We start from the raw sequence: 21,169 nt of genomic DNA, 5'->3' as shown, positions 1-21,169 counted from the left end.
CTGCAAACACCAAAGGAACACGCTGATTTATGGCTCCTTTAAGTAAGAGAAGCAGAGTGTAAAACGAGAATATTTTCTGGATGAAAAATTAAAGAGATGTTTTTGTTAGTTCCTCATTCTAGGATCGTGTGTAATTTACCTTATTGGTTTTAGAGTTCCACTTGAAAGGAAAAGTGACATCAACAGGAGTTAAAGCAACAGGCTGAAAAAAGCCCTGACGTACTTAACTTCGTATTCTGAGATCTAAACCAAAAAGAAATTGAGCAAAAATAAAGGAGAGAATGAACCTCATGATTCTTAGCTTTCTCTTAGTTAAGGACCTCAGAATTCCTTGCATATATTAATTAATTATCCCTCACTACTCCCCAGCCAGGTAGGTGTTATTTATTTCAGAGGTGAGTAAACAGAGGCACAGAACATGTCGTGATTAGCATCCAAGACCCCACAGAAAGACAGAGGGTAAGTGAAAACAGAACTGACGTCCAGGTCGCTTAAACTACCAGCCAAAATGCACATCTGCCTGAAAACAAGCGTTGAGAGCAATTAAAAGCGGAGAAAGCACAGGACCAGGAGAGGATCACCGAGTGAGAACGGAAAAGCCCATGCCAGAAGTAACAGGACTAGAGACACAAAGACTTGGTGAATGACGGATCGTTTGCCCTCAAAAGTCTGACACTGCCTTCATGGTCCTCAGGCATCTCAGAACTTGGTCCTCTGGGTTCTTCTCCTCTCTGCTGCAGGGGTTAAGTGTTTATTTCGGCTATTTTACGTTTGTGAGGATGTGAGAGGTCCAATCTAGCCAAATCCTGGTCTAAATCTCTTTTTTTTTTTCTTTTTTCCCTAAGCCTCCCACTCTGGGAAAGACGGGCTTATTCACTTATTGATTTCAGCCACTTGGCTTTAATTTAGCCGAGTCTTTGCAGCCTTTGGAGATAAAGCTGAACCTACCAGTTTGATTGACTGCCTGAAGTCTTCTTCCCCTCGCTCGGCTTTATGTCAGTATCTGTCGTACCTCTTAACTGCTTCCTGCGCTCGTTTCCACACACCTGGCCTAACCAAACCCGGCGGTGTGAGGTGCTGTCATCTTCCTGCGGTACAGGAACAAAGAAAACGCTTCCTGGGCCCCTAATTCTTGTCTCACTCTCAGGTTTTTCAGACCTCTCCCTTGGCAATTTGCACCTTGGGAAAGGTGACGGAGCAACTGATGCTCCTTTTAGGAAGTGTTTGTATGGCTGCGTTTCCAATGACAGGACTAGAAAACTGGATTTGGAAGTAAGAGCTTTTTCCTACGCTTCCAGGGACTTGCCCTTTGCATCTGGCTTTGCCCTATTTCCAGCCTCTATCACGCACCCACAGCCCTTCCCTCACATTTGCCAATGCCAACAGCTGCGGTAATTGCTACTCCATTTTTATTCCAGCAGCCAGCAAGAACAGGTAGCCCATGCAGTTAGAAAAAGAGCTGCAAAATCCTGCTCCGTGCTCAGGAGAGGGCCTAGACTTAGCCTGCTCCAGCATGCCCTTCAGATTCCTCGGCTTCTTCCAGCTATTTTCTGGCGCAGCCCGTTGCAGGAAAGAAAATTGCTGATATTCCCTTCACTTTTCACGACATTCGCCAAATTTGACAAGGCTACAAATTGATTTAGCCTAGAAACTCTTCCGAGGGCACTCGTAAACTGAAGAAAGCACCGATTTCGAACAGCAGCCGCCACCCCAAGACTTCCCTACACGGGGAGGTTCTGTCCCAGTTCTCTGTTACGTGACATTTGTGTAGTGGAAGCTGTACGTGGACATTCTTTATTCAGAGCAAAACTTGCAGCTGCCTCACCGGTATGTTCTCAGAAAGCCTTTATCTCCCTGACTGCACACAGAAGCGGGATGGAGCAGCATCTTCCTCTGCCCCTAGGAACGAGTTTATTGAACCCCACGAGCGTTTGGCTGGTCGATGGCAATGGCAGCTCAGCGGTTAACGCGCCCGAGCAAGTAATAATAGAGCGGCTCAGGCTCCTGAGAAGGAGGAGACATAACCGGGCTTAAGAGGGGGCCCACTGCACCTTGAACATAATGAAAAATGGCTTTTCTGCTGACAGGCTGACATTTCAATACAATGTCAACAACATGTAAAGCACCTTCGCTCCCGTCTAACGGCACCCTTAATAAAGCCATTCACGCCACAGACATTTCTGACTAATAGGGTCCTGCCCAGAACAAATAAATTTCAAAAGATTTCTCCTCCTTTTCTGGTAGCACTTGCCTCCTCTAAATTCACTTTGAAGCAAAGCCACCGTCACCTTTTTCTCTCAGCTTTTCCACCAGGAGATAAAACATGCTTTATCTTTACTTTTTTTTTTTTTTTTTTAACATTTGCAGCATTTGATTAAAGGAAACAAAGTGTTTTTTTGCAAGTATACATGTTGTTAAGACAGGGCCCCAGCATCCAGACACACTTTGAATCCCATCACAGCTGAAATGCAGCCACCTCTGTGCGGCAGACAGCAACGCCGACGGCCAGCCTCATGATTCAGGCTCTGCTAGAAGCTGGAACAGATCAACTCCAATCTGCTGTCCCCCTCCCCAAAGGAGTTAAACTCTGCCCAACTGGAAAATGCTAAGTGATGTTTGCCAAACACCACAGGCTCAAAGGCAAAAGCTTGGACTTGTGCCTGGCTGAAGCACGGCTAAGGATTAATGTGTCCCTGGAAGGGGGGTACGAACCCCTGGGAACCAGGTCAAAGCCAAGTTTCCTGCTCCATGCCTCACCCTTAGGGGGACAAAAAACCTCACGCTGAAAACACAGCAAAGCTGCGCTGTGCTTTCAAAGACTGCTGGTGCTGCACACGACACTTTCTGCATGGGCTCTGCCGGCTGCACGCTTCTGGAAATTGTTGGTTTGCGGTTCCCTGTAACTTTTCTGGAAGCTGCTACTCTGGACAGCAGCAAAGCCCTCGCTCCGAAGCTCAGCAGACGCTGTGTTGTGTAAGCAGGCCGTAGCAGCTCGTTTCTCCTTCCTTGTAGCTGGCCTGCGATTATCCCGAAGGACTTTCTAAACCTCAGAGACCCGTTTTTGGCTGGGGGGGCGGTTCTCAGTGCCACCTCACACACCGCACATCAGCAGACCCACAGCAGGTTTCAGCCACCGGCATGCTGGAGTGGGGCCACAGCTTGCAGTGCCTCCGCAGAGCGCTCACAGGTCTCACGAGCCCTGGCTCTTAATTCACTCCTTGCAAAACCAGCTATTCTTACACCGTCGTATATTTTTCCCCCCACCAGTTACAGCCCAGAAACCACCTTTCCTTCCGCCTGGGCTCTTTGTTCCCCTGGGTGAGAACACCGGTGGTGGCCCCCCCCCTTGCGCTGAAAGATCATTGTGCTGTTGATAGAGCAGCAGGGTTTGAGGAGAGCTCTCGGGTCCACAGTTATTCTGCCGTCTCTGCTGGCAGGAAGACTCCCTCTGCTGTTCTGAAACAGCAGAAGAGCCAGGGCACCCCCAAAACTGGGAGCTGCACAGCAAATTTTCAAGCGGGAACCTTTGTGGTCAAGGAAACGTCACCGCAGGCAGTCCAGCTCTGAGGGCAGCTTCCATCATCAGTGGGAAAAGCCAGAACTGGCCTTTGATCTTCAGGAGTGATTTTTATTGGGACGAAGGAAAATACTGTGCTTAATTATCAAAGAAATTGTTGAATACAGACTGCAGAAAAAGAGGTAAAGGCTGATTTTAGCTTTTGGTTCCTATTCAAGTACATCTGCAGGTTGCTCGCTGATCCTTTGGTGTTCAGCGCAGCTCTGTAAATTTTTTTTACTTACAAAGTTGCTAAGGGCATGGAGCACCAGCAGCAAAAACCCAGCATTAGCAGCACACAAGTACCAGCAGATCAGGAATGCTCCGACAGCCGTGTCAGAGTCCAGCTGGTTGTGGAAGACAAGCACCAAGAGAACCACATCACAGGGCTGCACTCAGTTTTTCAGAGGGGAGAAACAACCCAACTGAGCATTGGAACGAGACTCCAGAGTACGGAAAGAGTTTTCATTCACTCCTGAGGATGAACTTTAATTCCAAGGATCCCCTACGGAAAAAAAAAAAAAAAAGAAAAAAAACAGCACAAATAAAAGAATCAGGTATGCAACACCCCAGTCGTGAGGCAGAGTAAATTACCTTTTCAGGTGGCGGGCAGATGTCACAGTCAGTCTGTTCCTATATGCTTAGTGGCACGTTATTTGCTTTAATGTAGCTCCACAGAAGTTTACAGGATCTTTATCCCAGTGCTGCGTGCTGCAGCCTGACCCACCCAACAAACCCATTCTGCATATACCACCACGCAAACCTGATGAGCCAGTCGATTAATAGAGTTGTACCAATTAAACCAAGACTTTACGTCAAAACAAGACTGCTTTCATCCCAGGGTCTTTTACCGCAGGGCAGCACCTTAGTCCAACACAGAACGACCATTCGGAAAAACACGCTGCTGCGCTTGTGGTCACAAACAGAGGAAATACTTCCCCTGCCAATGGGTTTAACCTTGATATAGTTTCCTGCTATGTTTTCAGAGTAGCTGGGGTTGGAAGGGCCCTCGTAGATCACCTGATTCCAACACCAACGCCAATTCCAACACTAGATCAGGTTGCTCAGGGCCTTGAGCACCTCCAGGGATGGGGCATCCACAGCCTCTCTGGGCAACCTGTTCCAGTGCTTTATGTTTTTCTGAGAGGACGCTAGGTCGGAATTTACAAGGGGCGGGAGAGAAACACGGGCATAAGCAGAATTTGGGCTGGCCTATTGCGATGCTGCTGGGCTGGCCGATAGCAGCGCGGCCGCTCCAGCTGTTTAAATGAGAGAAACGGAGCGCGGAGGGCCCTGCGCTGCAGGTCCCGAGCGAAACCAGCCCCCGCTCACCTCACGCGGCGACCTTCACCTGCTCGGCGCAGCGCAGGAAGGCGGCGACGTGCTCGCTGCACTTCCCCACGGCGGCCTCGTTCTCCTGCAGGCACCTCTCGAAGGCGGCGAAGGGCTCGGCGCAGTCGCTGCGGATCCTCCTGACGATGGGGCTGCGGGGACACCGTGGCCCCCTCGGCCCCCCGGTCCCCTCAGCCCCCCCGGCCCCCACAGCCCCCCCGGTCCCCTCAGCCCCCCCGGCCCCCTCAGCCCCCCCCGGTCCCCTCAGCCCGCCCGGCCCCCACAGCCCCCCCGGTCCCCTCAGCCCCCCCGGTCCCCTCAGCCCCCCCGGCCCCCACAGCCCCCCCGGCCCCCACAGCCCCCCCGGCCCCCTCAGCCCCCCCGGCCCCCTCAGCCCCCCCCGGTCCCCTCAGCCCGCCCGGCCCCCACAGCCCCCCCGGTCCCCTCAGCCCCCCCGGTCCCCTCAGCCCCCCCGGCCCCCACAGCTCCCCCGGCCCCCTCAGCCCCCCCGGCCCCCACAGCCCCCCGGTCCCCTCAGCCCCCCCGGCCCCCACAGCCCGCCCGGTCCCCTCAGCCCCCCCGGCCCCCTCAGCCCCCCCGGCCCCCACAGCCCCCCCGGCCCCCACAGCCCCCCCGGCCCCCTCAGCCCCCCCGGCCCCCTCAGCCCCCCCGGCCCCCACAGCCTCCCCGGCCCCCACAGCCCCCCCGGCCCCCACAGCCCCCCCCGGCCCCCTCAGCCCCCCCGGCCCCCACAGCCCCCCGGCCCCCTCAGCCCCCCCCGGCCCCCTCAGCCCCCCCGGCCTCCTCCTCCTCCTCCCCCTCCTCCCCCTCCTCTCCTCCCCCCCCCGGCGCCCCCCTCGCCCCTCACTCACTGCGCGGAGGCGCACCGGGAGATGCCGAGGCGGAGGCTGTGGCAGTCCCGCTGCCACGAAGCCGGGCTGGCGGCCACGCAGCGCCCGTACTGCTCCAGCTCGCTGCGGCAGTACCGCGCCGTCACCTCCAGCGCCGCCTCCCTGCGGGGCGACACCGGAGTGAGCGCGGCCCGGCCCGGCCCGGTTCCCCCCCCCCCACCTCCGCCCCCTACTCACATCCCGCCGCTTCCTCCTCACTGCGCACGCGCCGCCGCCTCCCCCCCCCTCACTGCGCATGCGCCGCCGCCTCTCCCTCCCTTCTGCGCATGTGCCCTCTCCTCGCGCGGCCGCCAGGCTGCCAACGCGCATGCGCAGCCCCCGCTGCTCCCCGCCCGCTGTGCCCCGTCTCGGTTGTGCGCACCGCGCATGCGCGCCGCCTCGCGGCCCACGCCCGGAAGCGGAAGCGCGCCGTTGCTAAGGGGAAAATGGCGGCGGCCGGCCCGGCTGCGGGCCCCGCGGACGAGCTGGTCTCGTCGGTGACGCTGTACCGCCGGCGGCCGCGGCTCCTCCACGGCACCGTGCTGCCCTTCGTGGCGGGGCTCTACCCGGCCTGGCTGTGGCTGTGGGGGCCGCGGGTGTGGGCAGCGTGGGGGGAGGAGGCGGCGGCGGAACAGCGGGAGGGCCCCGCGGCCCCCGAGGCCGCGCTGCTGGCCCTGGCCGCCATCGGCGTGGTGCATCTGCTGACGGCGCTCTCGGGGCTCTGGTCGGTGCACGCGCACTGCGCGCTCACGTGCGTGAGGGTGAGTCCCGGGTGCGGTGCTGGCCGCGGGGCCGGGCCGGGAGGTTGGTCCCGGGGACCCCACGGAGCCGCCTCAGGCACCCAGGGAGGTGCGGTGGGTCGCTGTGCACCGAAACGTCGCCGTTTCGCTCGGTCCGACCCAAATCTGGGGTGACTTGAGCGTTCGGAGCAAGGCTGGCTGTCTTTGCGACCGTCAGCCCTTCTGCCCTTCCGTGAGGGGTGATCCCCACGCCTTCTTGGCGGTCGTTGTTGCAGCTGTGCCTCACTGTATGTGCTGTCTGCCAATAAAATATTGGTTTATAATTTCTTAACGTAGTCATAAGCTGGGGACAAGCCTACGGATAACACTAGTTGGTGGGGTTCTGTTTTGAGGAGGGATTATAATACCCAAAATGTCCTCGACTGTCATGCTTTTGGTCTGCAAAAACACCTTGCTGCATGGATTTCTTTATTCTGTGCGTCTTAACGTGGTCCAAAAATGGTTCTTCCTGTCTCTCAGAGTATAGTCTTCTTTGCGATGTGTGTATTGTCTGTGTTTCAGGAACCTAGTCCTAAGAAAGCCACATTGGCTAAAGTTGTGCCAACCCCAAATAATGGATCTGTAGAACTAGTGCCGCTCCACAGAGACCAGGTAAGGACGTGGCCGTTGCAAGCAGAACTGAAATCTGTCACGTGCCAGGAAATGGCATTTTCATGTCAAATATGCAGACTCTTGGTGACATTTCTTAGCTCCTAACTAAACTTCTTAGGGAAATGTCAGCTGCAGTCAGTCACGGGTGGGGATGTTGAAGATTGCATTTTCTTTCCTGTTGTCTGTACCACAAGCAGAATCGTACAAGAATTAGAGATGTGAGGGATTGGGATTTCTTTCCTTTTTCAGCTGTAAAGTGAGATTTTTGATGTGTATTCAATTGTTGTTTTTTCCTCTTTGCAGGATGAGGATGGGCAGGAAGCTCTTTCCTTTGAATTTCAGAAAATCAAGTACTCGTATGAGATAAACGGCAAGAAACAGTTTCTTCCTGTAGCTTTCCCTGTGGAGCATCCCTTGTGTTATTACCAGAATGCCCGAGGCTATCAGGAAGACAAAGAGATCCGAGCAGCTGAGAAGAAATACGGCACAAACAAGTGAGTTTTCCAGGCACAGATCTGTCTTTTCGGAGTGAGAGGGGACCAAGGTATCTCAGCGTGTCAGTAACCAAGGTGTAGAACTACAATCCTGGTGCTGATTTTCAAATGCTTGCTCCTGGCACTCGCTTCGCACAGTGTCCAGCTTCTTTAAGGCCCTAGAACAGTGTCAGAGCAGATAGTAGATGGAAAATAATTGTGTGTGACAAAGTAGCTGAGAAGAGGGAGATTGTGCATGGATACTTTGAAACACGGCTTGGACTGACACCAGGTGGCTTTGGGGTTGGGCTGTTGTTGAGAATCCAGAACTTCTAGCCTAATAAGGATTAAATTCTTTCCCAGGGCTGAGATGGTGGTGCCAGAGTTCTTGGAACTCTTTAAAGAAAGAGCTACAGCTCCATTCTTCGTCTTTCAGGTAAAATGAGCAGACGTAAAGGGCTGTAAATACTTTGTCCTGTTACTAAAGGAAAAAATTCCTTATAATCCTGGTTTGAGCATCGGAATCAGTTTTCTAAAATCAAAAGTACGTGCTGTTCTCACACCCTTAGAATGATTTTATTTGCCTGTTGTGGGAGTGAGCCTGTTTTTCCCTAATGAGTTAATACAATTAAACGCATACCAAATTAGCCGGAAAAAAAATAACTGGAAATGGAAGGCTTTTGTTGTCTGAGTGAGATTAGAACAACTTCTGCATTGTGTTCTCCCTGCAGGTGTTCTGTGTGGGTTTGTGGTGCCTGGATGAGTACTGGTATTACAGCGTTTTCACCCTCTCCATGTTAGTTGCATTTGAAGCTTCCCTGGTCCAGCAACAGATGAGAAACATGTCAGAGATCCGAAAAATGGGCAACAAGCCATACATGATCCAGGTAATCAGAATGAGAGAAGAAATGGTCACAAACACTGGAAAACTGGGTACTTGGCAGTGAGACCAAGAGCCTAGAAATGGGAAAGATCATCACTGGCTGTGAATCTCCTTTCTAAAAGGGGCAAAAGTCCAGTGTAAATGGAATAAATTCTTGCTAGTTTAATCTGAAATTCTTCATCTTTTCATTCCGTTAATTCTTATAGTTCTGGCTGTATTTTCTATTACATGTTCTTTCATGGTTGGGTTGGTGTTTTCTTTTGGATTAGCTTGCTTTGCATAAAGTTCTTGACGGAGCTGTCTTTCAGCTGGCTTGCTGTTTCTTTTTCCCATCTTTTTCCTCTGTCCTTTTTGACTACGCTGATGCGCGCAAGGCTTCTCAAAGTGCTTTTTTTTTTTTTTCCTGCAGGTTTACAGAAATCGGAAGTGGCGACCCATTTCCAGTGATGAGATTATTCCAGGGGACATCGTTTCCATTGGTAATGGCTTGCATGACGGTTGTAATCAAATTCTTGTTTAAAATCAGATTCCTTCTGGTGCGTGAGGTTGCACAGTGAATAAAAATGTAACAGGCTTGGTTAGGTGCTTTTGGGGACTTCGGTTCGTAAATGTCACGATTCAAGGGTCTGAGGGATTGATCCTTGGGCTGGATCTCTTGGACTTCCTACTGTCTTGAAGAAAGGTAAACAGCTAGATCAATCAGCTGCAGGTTCCTACCTCAGCTTACGACTGTGAAGGTAAAGAGTTTCCTTCCTCCCAGCAATATCTTCCTTGAATGGAACAGGGAAGGAAGTGCAGGTCTCTGTCTTAACTGTACTTTTTTGAGGTTGTGTTACCTCAGGATGCGTTCCCAGTTCAATGGGAACTAAGTGACTTCATTTTGAAGCTTTCCTAGCCTGAATAAAGTCCTAACCTTCAAGGCCTCTTGGTTCTCAGCAATGTGGAGTCAACTGAGAGACTTGTCAGCCCTTGAGTGGTTTGAACCTTTAGCAAACTTCTTTATCTCAGCTAAACTGAAGGAGATCTGTTCCCTTCCAGTCAAATAGCCAAGCAGTAGTCATTTCTGCCTTCAAACCTCTGCGTTCTCATGTATTAATTGCAGGCCGATCTCCTCATGAAAATCTAGTGCCATGTGATGTGCTGCTGTTACGTGGAAGGTGTATTGTAGACGAAGCTATGCTGACAGGAGAATCCGTGCCACAGATGAAGGTCTGTGTGAAGCATCTTCTATGTTTTCCCTTTGTTACAACCTGGAAAAGTAAAAATATTCAAGCCGCTGTAGTAGTTGTGAATGCAAATGAATCTCTTTGTGTGAATGCTGGCCCAGGCAACCTGGTCTGTTTGTTATCAACTCCCTATCAGTGATTGATGGTCTCTGGTAAATGAGAAACAGAATGCCTGTTTTGTCTGGCTGGGTCTCCAGCCTTTGAGCCTGAACTGCAACATGTGGGCATGGCATCGCCCTCCTACGCATTCCCCCAGTCTGGATTCTTTTGGCTGGGTAGAGGTGGGAGGAACAAGTGTAAAGCACTTCAAAACCCCGCACCTTCCTTCTTTTTGTGCCAGTGAGTGACTTAAAAATGATAAAGTAGTGCTTACAGAGCCTCCCTTGCTAAATTCACTGTGCCAAGGGTGAACTAGTCCTCTGAAACCAGAATTTCCACATGAACCAGGCTATAAATCAGAAACTGAATGGCACGTTCACGTCTAGATTCAGTTCAGGCCACCTGTGGCTGAAGTGAAGCTGAGAGCATCTCGTGCGAGATAAAAGAAAGCAATGCGTGAAGATTACTTTAGATAGCTGTGAATCTGAGACCGATCGTTGTCCTGCAGGAGCCTGTGGAGGATCTCAGTCCAGAGCACATCTTGGACATGCAGACAGACGCCCGGTTACACATCATATTCGGGGGAACAAAGGTGGTGCAGCACATCCCGCCCCAGAAAGCCAGCACAGGACTGAAACGTATGTACCTGCACAAATTCCCTCCAAGAGGGCACGTAGTATGCTCGCAGGTTTATTTCATGGGGCTTGGTGCAACTTTTGAAGGTGGTTATTGAGTTAAGTCTCCTTGGCCCTGCTTACTGTGATTATTAGACTGGTTTTCTGCTCAAGTTGACTATCTCCCCTTGTAAGCGAGAGGAGGCTGTAATTTCAAGTGTATTCTCTCTGTGATAAACCTGTAAAAGATTTGCAGTAAGCTTACTGTCTTCATTCCTGCTGCTGTTCCAGCTGTCGATAATGGATGTGTGGCATATGCTCTGAGGACAGGCTTCAACACATCTCAGGTAAGATGTGAACGTGCCTCCTCGCCTCTGTCTTGTCAGTGATGTTGGTTCTGTTGTTTAGTGCTTTGCTGTAAGGAAATCCTCACGAAATACAGCAGTGGAAAATAGAAATCAGGGCATCAAAACTGCTTGTTTGGTTGGAAGAGGAACAAATAAAGTTGGTCTCTGGCACTCTGTTCTGTGTGCGTCAAATAAGTGGTCTGATGTTTGATGCAGAAGCCTGGGAGTCAGCATTCAGGGCTGGTTTTGTGACTGGCAGTGTTATATATACGTACTTAGCTCCTGGTTATCCCTGTTTGTGTAATGAGAATTGTCAGGAAGGGGTAACTGGGGTGTGTTTGCAGAGGCTAGAGATGTGAACGTGAGCTTCTTAGAAGTCAATTGAAAATTTAAGACTGATTAAAAAGATGTAGTGAACTTAAGTGGCTTAGGAGTGGGTTTATTTTTTAAATAGATTACTTGTGGGTGGCTCTAGGCTGATGGCTATTAAGAGGATCACAGAACTGGGAATAAGTTTCAGGCTCTGGCACCAGCATACCAGAGCGTAACTTTAAAATTGGGTTTCAGACATATTTTTAACAAACCACTGCATGCTGCAGAGATACCTTCTTGCACTGAAGGCTGTTCTTCTCAGGGGAAATTGCTACGTACAATCCTCTTTGGGGTGAAGAGAGTGACAGCCAATAACTTAGAGACCTTCATTTTCATCCTGTTCCTGCTGGTCTTTGCCATTGCTGCTGCAGCATACGTCTGGATTGAAGGTGAGCTTTCTTCTTGCCTCTTCCAGGTGTCTGCACAGGAGTTGTACCAAAGCTTGTGGGAAGGACAGTTGACGTAATTTCTGAGAGTTACAATAGCTGGGTTGGGCTGCTCCAGTGTTTCAGTGTAGGGGCCCAGACTGCATTCTGGATGCTTTTCTTGCCCTCCCACAGCTCTTCCTAGGTAGGTGTGCTTCTTTGTGCTATTTGTCTTAGTTCTGTGGGGCACACAGTCCAAGGATGAGGAGTTACAGGTCTCCTGTCTCATCCTATAGGCACGAAGGATCCTAGCAGGAATCGTTACAAGCTCTTCCTCGAGTGTACTTTAATACTGACTTCGGTTGTCCCACCTGAACTTCCCATTGAACTCTCTCTGGCTGTCAACACCTCCCTCATTGCCTTGGCCAAGCTCTGTAAGTACCAAGCCTAAACACAAAACCAAAAATCAGACTGCTTTCTTGCACCTGGAACTGTGGGGATGTCGGTGAGAAAACGGGTGTGAAATTCCTGTAGTCTCCTCATTTCTATGCAGCAGCAGTATCTGACGTGGGTTTTGGAGCTGGTGTATGAGAGTGGGGCGTAAACCCCAAATGCAAGGAGGGGTATGCTTTGAAGTGGGTCCAAAGTAGCTGAACCAAAATATTTACATGAAAGCCTACTTGCTCAACAGTCGTGCAGTTCTGCACTGAGCAGGTTCCTGTATGCGGATTAGGAAGGTCAGTGGCTTCTGTGTTGGACTACGCTGCTACAACTTCGTGTCTGTTGTGGTTTTAAACACTACAAGATTTCAGAGCGGAGAGCTGAACGCCATGTTTATAGCTTCTGTCCTGTGATAAAAGCTGCTGATCTGTCCTGGCGTTGTTGTAGCTGATCTGTCACAGGCTTTCCTCTCCTCTCTTCTAGACGTGTACTGTACAGAGCCCTTCCGCATCCCCTTTGCAGGCAAGGTTGAAGTTTGCTGCTTTGACAAAACTGGAACGTTAACCAGCGATCACCTTGTAGTGAGAGGAGTAGCTGGGCTCAGGTAGGTGATTGTCGTTAGAGTGACTTGCTGTGTTCTCAGCACTCCTCAGGCCCAGCTGAAATCACAGTGGGGAAGGGAAGATAATCGGGGATTCAGAGAGTGAAAGAAGTGGCTTGAACTGGAAGGGGAGAGGGTTGTTAGTCTCTGGCAGCAACACTCAGAAAAAGGCTTTCTGGCCTCTGGATTTCAAAATGTAATTGTCTCAGGGGATTTCTCACACACAGTTTTTATGTAGCTGATATGTTTGCAGCCTTTCCGTGTGGTAGCATCCTGCCTTCTCGTTCGCTGCCTTAATGAACTGTGCTAGAAAGCTAGACGCCACAGCAGGGGGATCTCTTGGTCCTTTGATTCTACAGTTATTTAAATGTGTTAGTTCAGTCTTCTGTTTTGCGTGTTCTGCTTGAATCAGGTTTGCTCTGGAGAACTGGCAAAAATTATAGGGTTTGGCGCTGTTTGCAGTTGAGACAGAGCCAGGTTTCCCATGGCTTTGATCTTGCCATGAGAAGCTCTGCTGTTTACTGTGTTAGAGTAGATTTTTTTTTTTTTTTTCTGGGAAAAATTCCAGGGTTTGTTTGAGATAATGTGAATGGGTCTGTTAACATGGGCAGTCTCTCTTTTATGTCGCAGGGATGGGAAGGAAGTGACACCAGTATCTGACATTCCTGTAGAAACCCACCGAGCGATTGCTACTTGCCATTCACTTGTACAGTTGGATGACGGGACACTGGTGGGAGACCCGTTAGAGAAGGCAATGTTGATGGCTGTGGACTGGACCCTGACCAAAGGTAAAACCTTCGTGTGTTTGTTTTGGGAGGGTTGATGGTGATAACGCTGCCTTTTGTCAGTTGGTTTGAGCATGAAATTATCTGGTCCCTGGAGGTCTCCTGTGCCTCATGCCGGCTTTCTGCAAATCTTGAATTTGACCTAGTGCGGTCCCAGGAACTGGCTTGGGGCAGTGGAAATCCTTGCACTGAGTGTCTCAGGGACAGCAAGTTGTAAAAGGCTGTTCTCAGGACTGCAGATAATGCATTCTGCAACCAGTATGCTTGGGCTGGTGCCTTTTGGTTCTAATTAAGCAAACTGCAAGATGGGGGTGTGACTGGCTAGTGCAGATCGCAGTTGTGAAAACACGACAGTGTGCGTTTTAGCACGGTCTGCATGCAGTCTCCGGAGGTTTTCTGCTCTGCTTTCTTGGTTCTGGCACACGCAAATAACTAAAGTAAGAATCCTCTAGAAATCCTGAATGCATATCTCACTGAAACCCATGCTGTTGTGTTTTCTGCTTCTGGATTTTGACCTGTGATAAAACTATAATGGTGTAAATGCACCTTCAACCTGCTGCGTTGCTGTTCATATTAATGCACTTAGACGTTCTGACTGGTTATGTCCCTTAATCCTTGGCATTAGAATTTCCAGCTTTGTATGCTTGTATCTAAGGAAGAAATTCTTATGATCTCGGTGATCTGTGGGTTCCTTTGGGACCTGAAGGGAGGGGTGTTGCTTTTGATACCGAGAAACCTTTCAGGATTTCCTGATCTGTTTGTTTCCAGATGAGAAAGTTTTCCCCAGAAGTATTAAAACTCAGGGACTGAAAATTCACCAGCGCTTTCATTTTGCCAGTGCCCTGAAAAGAATGTCTGTCTTGGCGTCGTATGAGAAGATTGGCTCGACTGACCTCTGTTACATTGCAGCTGTGAAAGGGGCCCCAGAGACGCTGCACAAAATGGTGAGCGCAGCTCTCTAGGAGAGGAAGGGCCTTCTCCAGCACGTGTGCTCGTGCCCTTACGCCTCAGTTTGTCCCTGCAAAGTCTGGAGCCTGAATGCAGGACATAGGAATTTCGTCTCGCAAAAGAGCGTGCTGAACCCGTGCCTGAGAACAAACTCCACTGGGGAGTTTCAGTGTGCCCAAATGTGCCTCTTTTCCCTCTCAGCATATTTAATGTGAAATACTGGAATGTGCTACTGAATTGTTTGGAACTGTCTTAACATGACTTTTCCCCACATCTTCTCTAGTTGTCTCAGTGCCCAAGCAACTATCATGCTGTCCACACAGAAATTTCGCATGAGGGGGCGAGAGTGCTGGCCCTTGGCTACAAGGAACTGGGGCACCTCACTCACCAGCAGGTATGCCTCTCTTCTTAAGCCTTCAAACTGAGCACCTGTCAAAGGAAACAGATGGCGTAAGCAGGGCTGCAGAAGAGCGAGATCTCTTTTGGTTTGCTGTTGCCCAAAGCTGCAACAGTTGTGTTGATTTTACAATATGGATCTTCTGGGAAGATCGCAGCCTCTGAGTTGTGCTCCCAGCTTTGACTCCCACAGTGCTTCATTGATGCATAATTTTTTCCCCGGTTTGTAAAGCAGGGTCAACTCTCTTCCTTGTAGCAGCTGGGGAGAGGCTTAGCACTGAACTTCTTAGCTGTGAACCTGTTACTGTGTGGGGATGGGCACATGTAACTGTTCTCAGGGCCATCTCTGGAGCTTTTTTCCAAAGAATTCTTTCTGGTAGAGCAGCTGACGGGTTGCTCTGTGCATCTCAAAGCACCAGTTGTCTTTCTAGGGATGCTTTGATTGCCAGGAAGCACCTACTGGAAGACCAGATTGCTGCTCTGAAGCACCAGGTAATGCTGCGGTTACTGATTTGCTTTGGCAGGTGCGAGAGATGAAGCGTGAAGCTTTGGAGTGTGATCTTAGATTTGCTGGATTCATTGTGGTTTCCTGTCCTCTCAAAGCTGACTCCAAATCTGTCATCAGGGAGATCCAGAATGCATCCCACCACGTAAGCATCAGCAGCATCCGAGCCGTTCTGGCAGACTTGGTGTTCAGGGAGTGGAATTTCAGTGCCAGAAACCTTTGTGGAGTGAGGGCAAAGGCTTCCCTGTGATGAAGGCAGGGAAGCTTTGTGGATGTGATGTTACTTTTGTGACGGGATTTGCCTTGATCTAGAGAGGGAAGGCCTTTCTGCAAGGTGCTGCACAGAGCTACATCTCATAGGGAATGTGTCCAGCATGCCTGCTAGGCGGAACTCTTTTCAATGTAAAGGAGTTTCACTGAGAATGGCCGCTTGCCTTCCCGGAACTCATTTTGACCTCTTGTGCTTTCCCCTCAGGTAGTGATGATAACAGGAGACAGTCCTCTCACTGCCTGCCATGTGGCCAGGGAGCTCCACTTCCTCCAGAGGGAACACACCCTCGTTCTGCAGCCTCCTGTGAGCAAAGGTGACTGATTCCATGCAGGAAAGGGTTCTGCATTCTGGGGGACAGCAGCCAAAGCCCTCCTGGGACTGTATCCAAGTTAGCTACGTGACGGCAGCGTGGCTGCTTGATGCCGATAATGGAAGCTGCTCACTTGCTTTCCAGAGCCCCAGACAACCCTCTGTTCTTTGCCCCTTTCTTCTCTGAGTGCTATGAGAGCTCTGCCAGCTCCTAACCAAGCCACCAGAGCACCAAAATTAACAAAAACAGCAGCTGGAAGGCCTCTCTCTTGTGCAGATTCAGAGGCCAGAGCTGACACAACAGGAGTGAGCTTGTCCATCTGTTAAAGCACGGTGCAGCCTGGGGAAGCTGAGAGCGCTGTGTCACTGTCACTGACTGCCAGGGGCCGCAGTGCAGGGAGTCCACATAAAGACTGCAGCTGGATGGGAGGCAGGGGGTGTCACTGTCACGAGAAGCAGAGGGGCCTCGTGTCTTTAATGGCGAGGGGCTGCAGACAGCAGGGTTAGCGTACGTTGGGTGTCTGGGAGCGTTACTGACAGCCAGGCACCTCACAGGCACGTTCATGTCAAGCTTGTGCTTCTCTTTCCAGACTCCAGCTGGCAATGGCAATCCATCGATGGTGCTGTCGTGCTCCCGATCTTGCCAAGCTCCTTGCGAGAGCTGACCCAGCAATACGACCTGTGTGTGACCGGGGAAGGTCTCTCTCACTTGCAGTCTGTGAACAGACAGCAGCTGCTGAGACTTATACCACACGTCCAGGTGTTTGCCAGAGTGGTGCCAAAGCAGAAGGTGAGGGGTTTCAGCTCAGGTAAAACTCAACTTTGGCAGGTTTGCCAGCAGGGCTCACCTGGTGCCTGGGAGCAACACAGATACTAGCACGTGATTAGTGCTAAAGCTGTTTTCAACAAACCAGTGTAACCACTCCTGATATCCATGCCAGCTGGCAGCGAGAACCAGAGATCGGGATGTGTCACATAGTGTTCCTAAAGACTCTCCAGCCCATTCTAGCTCTGCATGCATAAAACGAAGCCTGAGGGTGAACCTTTTGGAGGCTGGGTGTGAGGCCAGCAAGTTCCTGCAGAACTTGACCAAGACAGGTAGCTCAGCCCAGGCTGCCAAGTCTCACTACACAATTCTTCTTGCAGGAGTTCGTGATCACTACATTGAAGAGCCTGGGCTATGTAACGCTGATGTGTGGGGATGGGACCAACGATGTTGGAGCTCTGAAGCATGCAGATGTGGGTGAGTGTGCATGCGGGACTCGTGTGCCCTTGTCTGAGGTTTGCTGGTGTTCCTAAACACAGAACTAGTGTTCATTTCTCTGGTGGTTTGGGGGCTGGGATTGATCTGACCAACATCATTTGAAGAAGGATCTCTCTGCTGGTGGAATACTGCTGTGCATATACAAGCGGGTAGCGGGAATTAGCTGCAAAGCATTTTCCAGGGAGAAAGATTCTTCATGATTTTTTTTTTTTCAAAGCTTTGCTTCAGCAAGTGTAACCCGTCTGAAGTCTCTGTGTAAGCAGCCTGCTCAGCTGGCTCTAGGTGTAGGTAGCAGTTGGGATTTCTGTGTGGCGAAAATGCTCTGCCAGCAAAGGGATTACAGCACTTCTCCCTACAGCTAACGTTTTGGTCTTTCAGGAGTGGCTCTGCTGGCAAATGCTCCTGAGAGACTGCCCGAACGGAAGAAGAGACCTCGAGATGGACCCAGTGATGGGAGGCCTGCTTTGCTGTCAATGGGGAGCGGGACTGTGAAGCCCACGTCCCGTGGTGCTAAGCACAGAGTCATGTCCCAAAGAGAGGAACAACTGGCCATCCAGAGGGTTGGTAACTAGATGTTTAAAAGCCTGTTAACTTATCCTTGCTCTTGGTTCTTCCTCACGTTTACTGCTAATTCGTGAGAACTGGAAACGGTAGGATGTACTGGGAAAAGACCAGCCTCTCTGGTGTCTTGTTATCCTGAAATAGAATGATTTGGGCAGGGAAGATGCTGCTTTGCTAGGCAGCTCTCAGGCTCCAAGAATGAAGATTTCTCAGCCTCACCTTGGAACTGGGGTGTGGAGGGAGGATAGGGAAGACTGTCATCAGTCCAGGTTGTGAACGTGGGGTGTGAATGTGTGTCTTTCTCTTACTGGCCTGCAGGAGCGGATTAGTCAGGTCCTGAAGGATTTGGAAGAGGAGCGTGTGCCAGTCGTGAAGCTGGGTGATGCCAGCATTGCAGCCCCCTTTACCTCCAAGCTCTCCTCCATTCAGTGCAGTAAGTGCAGGGGGGTAGCTGAGCAGTTGGCGTGGATCTCCACGTGTTCACATTCCTCAGTGAGAATAAGTCTGGATTTGAAAGAAGCCCCAGAGGGCGTGGGGTGGTGAGAAATGCTCCCAAACCCATGGCTTTGCCAGTTGGTTGCATGGAGAAACCTTGTGGAGGGTTCTCAGATGGGGATGCTGTGTACTGCGCCTCTCTGTACTGCTGCAGAAGAGGAGGAGACTGAGGGACAAAGCCCTCAGACTTGTTTTGTTTCCAATCGCTGCTTCTTCTTGCTCCTTAGTCTGCCACGTGATCAAGCAAGGTCGTTGCACACTAGTGACAACACTCCAAATGTTCAAGATCCTTGCCCTGAACGCCCTGATCCTTGCCTACAGCCAGAGCGTCCTCTACTTGGAAGGGGTGAAGTTCAGCGACTTTCAGGCAACTCTACAGGGTCTGCTGCTGGCTGGCTGCTTCCTTTTCATCTCCAGGTCAAAGGTACGGGGGGGGACGTGCATTAGGACAGTGGCTGGTTGGCATCAGTCATATCAGAAATAATGGAGGAGTCTCTCTCTCTCAAAAAAAAAAAAAAAAAAAAGCTGTTTTAATAAATTAATAGCCCAGAATGCTCCGGGGGTGAGGGTTTTAGTTCCACTGCACTTGGGAAACTCCCAAGGCCAGTGCTTGCTTAAGGGAACATCTTGTGGTTGTGGGCGCAAGCAGCTTTGTTCAGCTTCGGGAAGAAGAGGTGGGAAGGGTAATGCAGATAAATGGTTCAATGGAAGCTGTTACCCGCACCAGCCAAGCTGTGAGCCTTATGTTCGTTTGCATGAAGTGGAATCCTTGCAGGCATTTCCTGAGAAATGAGATTGTGCTGGACAACTGCATAGGGGTGGTCAGAACTGTTCTAGTCAACCCTGCTTGGTTTTTGCTCCCAGCCTTTGAAGACGCTGTCCAAGGAGCGCCCGCTGCCAAACATCTTTAACCTCTACACGGTCCTGACGGTGCTGCTGCAGTTCCTGGTGCATTTCCTCAGCCTCATTTACCTGTACCGCGGTGCCCAGGTGCGCAGCGATTCCAAGTAAGTGTCTGTTCCTCCGGCACAGAACACATTTTCTCCAGCTGCTGCTAAGCAGGAGGGTGGAAAAGACACCACAGTGCTCTTTCTCTGAATGCTCTGTTGAGCACACTGAGCATTAGGAGTTTAAAACGCGCAGAGAAAGCGTGCTGTGCTGTACATTGAGTGTGCTGGCAGCAGCCCAGCAGGGCAAGGATGATAGAAGTGGTGGGAATATGGCCTGTGATACGTTGCAGTTCCAGTGGTCTCCTGGCCCCAAACTGATGAGGTGGGTTACTGGAAAGCTTTTTTTTAAAAAAAACAAAACAAAACGTGATTTTTGTTTTGTGGCCAAGAGCCCCATGCTTAATTGTGCTTGCAGTACATGCAGCTCCGCTCTCAGCTGTGCAAGCATCCTTGTGTCAGAGGGAGGGCTGCTGCTAATGGGAGCCACACCAAAGTTTGGGAACAACCTGCTGCTGGCCAGCAGAAGTTGTGCGTAATTTAAATAAATCAATGTCAGTGGGGCGAGGCAAGGGAAGCTCTGTTCCTGGTGATCCTGAGTCTGGTCCGCTGATGTTCAGCTTTGTTCTCTTTCAGACGGGAGGAGTTTGTGGATCTGTACAAGGAGTTTGAGCCCAGCCTCGTGAACAGCACTGTGTACATCATGTCGATGGCGATGCAGATGGCCACCTTTGCTATTAACTACAAGGCAAGCCGTGTCTACTTGCATCTCTAGTAGGACTGGAGGAGTGATTTTACAACTAAGATACCATAGAACAAAGCAATGCTCTTGCTTTTCTGCAGAGAAAAGCTCCCTCTCTTTGCACCAAGTCAGAATGAGCCACGTGTCCCAAACCATGTCAGGAATTGCTCTGTCCCCTAGCGTGAACATGCCGCCAGCGGGCGAGCAGAGTGTCACTTTTGCTCATGTTTTTTTCCCTGCTGTGTTTCAGGGCCATCCTTTCATGGAAAGTCTGCAGGAGAACAAGCCTTTGCTGTGGAGCATCATCCTTTCAGGCCTTGCCATTGTGGGCCTCCTCACTGGCTCTTCTCCAGAGTTCAATGAACAGTTTGGCTTGGTGGAAATCCCTACTGAGGTGAGCAGGCAACATTTCTCTGTGCCTACTGCATTTCACACACAGTTTCCACAGGGAGGACAGGAATCGGTCTGTTTTCAGAAACTCTGAAGGAATCTAAAGGGTTTTAGCAGACAATAACTTACAGGAATACCAGCTACCTGGATAGCTTTAAGTAGAGAATGTGGTAGCAATCTTCCTGGAGCACTGGGGTAACTGTAGCATGGTGCAAAAGCAAGTTCGTTCTTCTAGTTAAGCAGTTGCTGCAGAGGTACTCTATTAAAGCGCCTCAGAGCAGAGGTTTTGTTCTGCTGGGAAAGTCACTGAAGTGGGGGAGGAGAAGGGGCTAATCACTTGTTTGTTTCCTAGTTTAAGATTGTGATCACGGAAGTGTTGCTGGCTGACTTCTTCCTCGCCTTGTTAGTGGACCGAATTCTTCAGTTTCTGCTGGGGAGCGCAAAACTTAAAGTGCCTTCCTGAAACCAATTACAAGGTCCCCGCCCCCAGCAGTGCTACACGAAGGACAGCACCCAGGGCCGTGTTTTGACATCACAAGAATCATCTTTACTGTTTTAACAATAACTCTGATCCTGTTCAGAAACAGGCATGGGGAAGCTTGCTTCCGTATCCCGTGGAAACCACCTCTGTGAAACAAGACCTGACTTTTTAATGTTTCCGGGACACGCCACCACCTGTCGGGAGTTTTGTACTGCCCTGTTTGAGGAAACGTTTACAGAATTTGGTTAACTAAATCAAAATCGCTGTATTTTGAAACATGTTTGGAACTTCCTTTTGGGGGGCTGAAAGCTTTGTGATGTTTTTAATAGACAGCGAGACGAAGCACAGGAGTAAATCAGCAGTAAACTAAAGATTAGGCTCAAAGGCAAGAGTTCTTACACGACAGTAACACTAAATGCTCTTGCACGAGCTAATGTTCAGAATAAAGGGTTGACAAAGCATAGGAGAACACCGCCAGGAACTCC

At 50.5% G+C, this 21,169-nt stretch overlaps 2 protein-coding genes across 7 annotated transcripts; one reads left to right on the top strand and one right to left on the bottom strand.

Annotated features, from left to right (window-relative positions):
• Window positions 1-3,607: 3,607 nt before the first annotated feature.
• CHCHD5 (coiled-coil-helix-coiled-coil-helix domain containing 5) lies at window positions 3,608-6,069 on the bottom strand. 6 transcript variants are annotated; one of them, XR_004782352.2, is made up of 7 exons: window positions 5,977-6,067; window positions 5,761-5,901; window positions 4,889-5,040; window positions 4,577-4,707; window positions 4,151-4,496; window positions 3,802-4,061; window positions 3,608-3,685 (listed from the first exon to the last, which is right to left on the bottom strand). XR_004782352.2 is itself a non-coding variant. In XM_035571691.1 (4 exons), coding segments are annotated over exons 1-3 (294 nt in total). In that variant the 5' UTR covers window positions 5,979-6,069; the 3' UTR covers window positions 3,608-4,061; window position 4,889. The 6 variants fall into 6 exon arrangements, 2 of the variants coding, with proteins under 2 accessions (XP_035427584.1, XP_050571981.1); XR_004782351.2 differs by having other exon boundaries at window positions 4,151-4,707; XR_004782350.2 differs by lacking the exons at window positions 4,151-4,496; window positions 4,577-4,707.
• Window positions 6,070-6,197: 128 nt separating this feature from the next.
• ATP13A1 (ATPase 13A1) lies at window positions 6,198-20,992 on the top strand. The gene is made up of 26 exons (XM_035571692.2): window positions 6,198-6,539; window positions 7,080-7,169; window positions 7,473-7,663; window positions 8,006-8,078; window positions 8,374-8,529; window positions 8,935-9,004; window positions 9,628-9,734; window positions 10,359-10,488; window positions 10,756-10,811; window positions 11,446-11,572; window positions 11,845-11,982; window positions 12,473-12,593; window positions 13,221-13,378; window positions 14,144-14,319; window positions 14,607-14,717; window positions 15,244-15,369; window positions 15,700-15,808; window positions 16,395-16,594; window positions 16,951-17,047; window positions 17,447-17,628; window positions 17,948-18,062; window positions 18,352-18,548; window positions 18,989-19,131; window positions 19,708-19,819; window positions 20,064-20,207; window positions 20,556-20,992. Exons 1-26 carry the CDS (start codon window positions 6,225-6,227, stop codon window positions 20,664-20,666), a joined length of 3,555 nt encoding a protein of 1,184 aa, XP_035427585.1. The 5' UTR covers window positions 6,198-6,224; the 3' UTR covers window positions 20,667-20,992.
• Window positions 20,993-21,169: the final 177 nt, after the last annotated feature.

This window comes from Cygnus atratus, chromosome 30 (assembly GCF_013377495.2).
Source record: "Cygnus atratus isolate AKBS03 ecotype Queensland, Australia chromosome 30, CAtr_DNAZoo_HiC_assembly, whole genome shotgun sequence".
Taxonomy (NCBI): Eukaryota; Metazoa; Chordata; class Aves; order Anseriformes; family Anatidae; genus Cygnus; species Cygnus atratus.
Note: the sequence above shows the minus strand (reverse complement) of the source record. Positions and strands in the feature narration are given on the sequence as shown.